Source organism: Cibotium barometz, chromosome 24 (assembly GCF_041138505.1).
Source record: "Cibotium barometz isolate CiBa-2024 chromosome 24, ASM4113850v1, whole genome shotgun sequence".
Taxonomy (NCBI): domain Eukaryota; kingdom Viridiplantae; phylum Streptophyta; class Polypodiopsida; order Cyatheales; family Cibotiaceae; genus Cibotium; species Cibotium barometz.
Window position 1 is genome coordinate 25,645,776 of NC_141069.1, and position 6,102 is coordinate 25,651,877.

General features: G+C 38.5%; 1 protein-coding gene across 1 annotated transcript; it reads left to right on the forward strand.

The window, feature by feature from the left end:
* Positions 1-236: 236 nt before the first annotated feature.
* On the forward strand, positions 237-5,704 carry LOC147625081 (GDSL esterase/lipase ENOD8-like). The gene is made up of 5 exons (XM_086818336.1): positions 237-724; positions 1,802-2,005; positions 2,910-3,055; positions 3,673-3,937; positions 5,179-5,704. The coding sequence occupies exons 1-5, from the start codon at positions 391-393 to the stop codon at positions 5,445-5,447; spliced, it is 1,218 nt and encodes a 405-aa protein (XP_086674462.1). The 5' UTR covers positions 237-390; the 3' UTR covers positions 5,448-5,704.
* Positions 5,705-6,102: the final 398 nt, after the last annotated feature.

Genomic DNA, 6,102 nt, shown 5'->3' on the forward strand with positions numbered 1-6,102 from the left:
GCATGTGGCAAAATTTGAAAAAAGAAAAAGAAAAAGTGCACCCTTTTGGTGGGTGGGTGGCAAAATCTGGAAATGTGTTTCCTTTTTAGGGAGTTGTCTTTTTGGCATGTCCACACGATCCGAAATATTTATCCGCCCAGCCAGGCCACACACAGCCAGCCACGCGACTCACGTTGCTGACACCCTTTAGCCTAAGGCCGGTAGGCGAAGTTGCATGGGGGGCCAAGCAATTAAATGTCATCCCTAAGGGGTTATGGTACTCGTGAGCCATGGGCATAACTTAGGGGTGTAAACTAACAATCCTCTCAGTCTCTTTTACAACCACCCTCGCCTCTCGTTCATTTCCATCATTTGTTGGCCTTTGCTGTCTTGCTCTGCCTCTTGCGTCGAATGGGCCAATTCAAGTGTCTTCTCCTCCTCCTGCTGCTGCTGCTGCTCCTGCTCCAAGCATTGCATTGTTTTATGATGACTCATGCAGGGGATGGTGGCAATGCAGCCATGTCCATCGGAGGTTCCAAAGTTCATGCTGAAGCGGTAGTATTAGGGGCTACTGAGGCCTGCCAGCCTCTTATATTTGTTTTTGGAGCTTCCATGGCTGACACGGGAGAGTATGCGAGCGCCATGCCTTTCTTGAGCAGTGCTGATTTCCCACCCTACGGCCTCGACTACTTCTCACATCCAGCTGGGCGATGGAGCAATGGCCGTGTTCTCACCGATTTCATCAGTAAGCAAGCTTTTGATCATTATAGGGATTATGCGCGCGTGCGAGTGTGTGTTCTTAAGAGAGAGAGCGCGCGCTGGTTTGTAACAATACATGTTTAATGCGTTTGCGAGCTGTGGCTTGTGGCTTTACTGATTGTTGCGCTTCTTGCCAGCTAAAATTAACTCTGATTAATTACTGATTTTATCAGTAAGCTTTTGATAGTCATGCCGTGCACGAGAGAGAGAGTGTGTGTTTGGTTTTTCACAAGCGATTTGCTGTCAGTAGCTACTGGCTTTACTGATTAATAATTGTGCAATAAATTGTGTAATAACTTTGATTTATTTACCAAACGCCAGCTCAAATTTGTGCCTTTCGCCCCTGCCCCATTAGTACAAAACACACACACACAACCCCACAACAATCCCCCACCACTACACACACACACACACCCCCTTCTTTCCCTCCAAGCCTTAGTCCCACTCCTCTCTCTCTCTCTCTCTCTCTCTCTCACACACACACACACACACACACACACAACAACAACAACAACACACACGCACACCCCACAACAACAATGAAACCAAAGCTACCTAACCTACCAACATGCACTCAACATCCACTTTCTCCCCTTAGGGCAAAGAGCACTCTGTTCCTCTCTCTCCAACACTCCCATGATTCGTCCCTCAAGCCCTCCTTCATCTCAACCATCCCCTCACCCCTCAAGTACTTCTTTTACTCAATTATCTTCTCGTGCCTTCCCCATGAGCGTTGCCCCTCACTTCTCCCAACCCCACTTTAACACCCCAACAACATAATAGAAACGACCAACAACCAAGAGAGAGAGAGAGATTTGGGAAGTTAAGATGGCATGTCTTCCAATGGGGTTGAAGAGGAAGAAAAAACTTGCTAGGTGGATGTCACATGGATTCCCACCCTTTAGATATGTGATGTGATGTGATAAGTACTTTTTTACTCTATTATGAGCAAGCTATGTTTTGTTGTTGTGATTTGTTTTAGACTCAACTCGCACGTTGAATATTTATGCTACATGCAAATACTAATAATTTATTTGTGTTTTTTTTTTTTGGGCTTGAAAAGCCCAAGGACTCGGATATGGTTTCTTAAATCCCTTTTTGAGGTCAGTCCACTCCAACTTCACATTTGGAGCCAATTTTGCATCTGCTGGCTCTACTGCAAGGACCCTTGATGATGCCTATATGTTTCCATTAGGGGTGCAAGTCGACCAATTCAGAGCGCTACTAGTTGATTTGCTAACTAACCAATCCTCTTCAGAAACACAAGGTACATTCGAAGGCTACTTTCAAGATGTCTTTGCAAACTATAAGCTTGAGTTTTTTGAAATTGACACTATATACACTTATTACATTCAAGTGTTAATAAAACAAGTATGTATTCAACGCATTCATGATGTTACAGATAGGATTTTGTAAAGTTTAGGCATAATTCTTCCATAAAGTAGATGCAAAATTTATTTTTGTTGAGTATTTGTTTATAAGTAAACATAAAAAATGTACAATGAAGGAAGATCAATATTTAGCCATACTAGGCCTATCTAGTTTGCATTTTTTTATCATACAAAAATTATCCCTGTCTTTAAGTGAGTTTATTTGAAATATTTCTTTGATTGAAAACAAGCATACTAGACCTATCTAGTATGCTTATTTAAAAAACTTATAGCAAAAGAAAATACTTCTTTGTAAGTAAGTTTTTATTTGAAATATTCATTTATTTTGAACCCTTGCTAACATGGCTATTACATTCTACTCCTAGAAGGGACATGCATATGTGTGCACAAGCATTCAAATATATAAATATACTTGTGTGCATTGTTCAACTCCTTGGTATAAATGCACACATGGGCATACACATATGCACACTTGCATGTGCACACGTGTGGTGATAGAGAGAACCCATGTTTTTAGTCTCCTTAACATACATTATGAAATGGTGAAGGCACCATGTGGCATCACGCCGCACTTATTGTTATCTATGCATTTGCCCTTCATCCGTGTGATTGATCAAGGTAAGGGTTGAATCTTGGTGAGGTGGAAGATGCAATCTCAAAAACATGCCTAATTTTATGATGTTATTGGTCCTTTTTTATTGTTATGTTTGTGCCTAAACCATCACTTAAACTAGTGATCTTGTCAGATATATGTTGATTATACCAATCTTGCTCATGTAGGTTATTCGGAGCAGCAAATAAGAGAGGCAATCTACTTCTTTGAGACAGCCAACAATGACTATGTCTACCAATTCGATAACACAACGAATTTTGATCAGGAAGCCCTTGTGTTGGATGTCATGAATGCAATGGAGACAGCGTTTAGGGTAAGCATCATGCTATGTCAAGCCTCCAAATAAAGTGGTGTGATCAAGAATTATGTATATAAGTTTGGTGGGAGATAGCCTAAAAATAAGATGTTCCTTACTTGAAGGGAGGGAGATAGCCCAATGATATATATTAGGGTGGGGTGAGATAGCCCAATAGCTCAATGATTATGTTAGGGTGGGGTGAGATAACCTAACGATAAGATGCTTCCTACCATTAGGATACCTCCCCCACCCTCATATATATATTTATATTAGGGTGAGGGAAGATTAGCTCTAAAGTGGTGTGATAAAAAACTATGTATATTAGGATAGGAGAAGATATCCCAACGATAAGATGTTTCTTACTTGAAGGGCACAAGGATGCAAGTTCTTATCAGCTCATCTTACTTGAAGGGCTTAAGGGTGCAAGTTCTAATCAACTCACCCCCTCTCTTCAACTCGCACCCTCTCTCCCATCCCTAAGTTGGGTGATTTTTTTTTTTAAAGAATAATATATATTAAGCCCTTCAAAATCATTGATATACGTGCCTTAATCTTGCAACTATACACACTTGAGGGTGGGGCAAGAAATTTCAAATCCTAATTGAATCATTGGTGGATGCGCCTTAACGTAGGAGCTGTACACAGTTGGAGCTAGAAATTTCTTGGTCATGACGCTTACACCATTGGGCTGCACGCCATCATACATTGTGGATTACGCTTCATTTGAATCGGATGAATATGGGTGTAAGACGTTCTTCAATGATGTTTGCGAGCTTCATAATCAGCACTTGGAGAGCCTTCTTGCCAATTTGACCGTGGAGCTCTCGGATGCAAATTGGATACTCTTTGACGCTTACTCAATCTTCCTCGATGGCTACCACAACCCTTCAAAATATGGTATAACGCTTTCCTTTTGCTTTGAATTACTCACCCCCCCCCCAAAAATAATAAAAAACAACTATTTATTTTCACCATCTTTCATATTTTCAAAATCCATTATTCCTTGCATCAATTGAATCTTGCACGCTCAATTGTTCAATAAATAAATAAATTTTACTATATTATCGAGATCAAAACCCTTGGAAAAACCCTTTTAAAAAATAAATGAAGCTGCTTATTCTTTATTTATTTTTAAACAAAACCTCACATTATATATTTGGGGACTTAGTTCATGTATCATGTGTTTTTCTTCTACATTTTTATTGCATGTTACGACTATTGATAGTGCTTCCCTTGCCCCTTGTGTAATAAATAGTTTTGGGTTTTGGGTTGCTTCTATGAAGGTCTAGTTAAATGGACTTCACTAGGTACTACTAGGTATTAGGTCTTACGTCTGATTTTATGAATTGTATTCTTACTTGTGCAGTTATATTCTAAAGCTAGCTTTACTTTGATTCTACTATTCTTTGCATTTGTAGTCTTAAAAATAGTAAGGGCTTCTTAGTAGTACCTTCTTTGTTTATATGTGTTTAGCCTGCAAGTGTTGCACTCCAAGTGAGAGGACTGAAAGAAATGTGTTTAGCTTGCAAGTGTTACATTGTATTGCAAGAAATGGCATTTAGGCTCTGTATCTCACGGGTGTGGTGGGAAGGGACTACTTTCTTGGTGTTCTCTCTTGACCAACTCACCCCAATGCCTCTGGGTCTCTTTAATAGGACCTTTACATAACCTTGTGTGTCTCGCTCTTAGTAATCCAAATAAGTTTTAATAATATATGTAAGAATAAAGCCTTTTAACCCATCATGTAAGATCATACTTGATCTGAAAAAAATTAATTAATCAAATTCCATTTTCAATAATAAGAGGACTAACGTATTGTGGAGGATCATCTTAACTATGCCATTGGTTAGGATGTTAAATGAAAAGTGTATGTTGTATGTTATAAAAGAGAATTTGCAATCTTTTTGAATTGGAAAATAGAGTTCTCTCCATTACACATACTAATGTAAATGACATCTTTTTCTTCATATTGTTGATCTTAACTTGACCACGTAGTAATGTAATACTTGATTTTGGAATTATAAGGTAGGATTTGAGAAATGTTGATAGTTATGGTTGGTGTTTAAAAAAAATGATTTGGGTGTAGGGAAATGTTGTATGGGAAAATATAGGTACTAACCACAAAATGTGTCGTGTAGGTATACAACATCCATTTGAAGCTTGTTGTGGTGCAGGAGGGGAACACAATCTTGTTCCTGGCATCCATTGTGGGTCAGCAGGATATGTGAATGGCACTTATGTCAAGGCAACACGATGTGCTGATCCTTCTCTTTATTTAATTTGGGATAGCATTCATCCAGTAGAATCCTTTGCTAGATATGTTGCAGAGGGAGTATTGACAGGAAATTATCTAAGACCCACCTTCAGCATTACAAGTACATGTTATGGGCTTTCCTCCATCTCTTAATGTAGATTCTTGCTTGGAAGTTATCCGAGTTTGATGTGCAAAAAGAAATCTTATATTCCTAGATACTTTTGTGATTTTGAAAGAAAATGTGATATGCAACAAGAATATTATGTAAAAGTTGGTCAAAGGAGAATACCAATTTTGTGGAACGATCAAGAGAACTCCAATTTAGGAAATTTGGCACTTATTCAAGTGCCATTTTTGAAAAGGTGATGTATTTCAATGGTAAAAAAATGACGCAAAAGTCTTTTTAACTTCATGAGTGTGATAGATTTTTCAATACACGTTAACATTGCCTATAATTCTATCCATATTTTGATATTGCAATAGGAAGAATATAAGTTTGTCAATTTATAGTATTGTAAATTTCTTTAGTCATATGACTCGCATATTGGATTCATTATTGTGCAAAATGGCAAGACATTCATTCAACGTATCATCTTTTAACATGTTAATTTGAAACCATCGATAACATTGTGTAAAATTTTGTTGCCCAATTCTATGAGCCATGTAATGCCTAGATCTAACTTGAGCAATAAAAAAACCTTGAGTTAGAGCCTCAATATCATGAGGGAGCCTTGAGATACCCCTGCTACTTGAATTTGTGCTTAAGATTGAGTTCTAAACCTAGTCTTAAACTAATGTTTGAGCTTTA

Bases quoted from the DNA above. Each gene is read 5' to 3' on its own strand.
- LOC147625081 (XM_086818336.1), top strand. From the start codon at position 391: ATGGGCCAATTCAAGTGTCTTCTCCTCCTCCTGCTGCTGCTGCTGCTC. The intron at 725-1,801 runs GTAAGCAAGCTT...GGGCTTGAAAAG, and splicing joins TGTTCTCACCGATTTCATCA to CCCAAGGACTCGGATATGGT. The intron at 3,938-5,178 runs GTATAACGCTTT...TGTGTCGTGTAG, and splicing joins CCACAACCCTTCAAAATATG to GTATACAACATCCATTTGAA.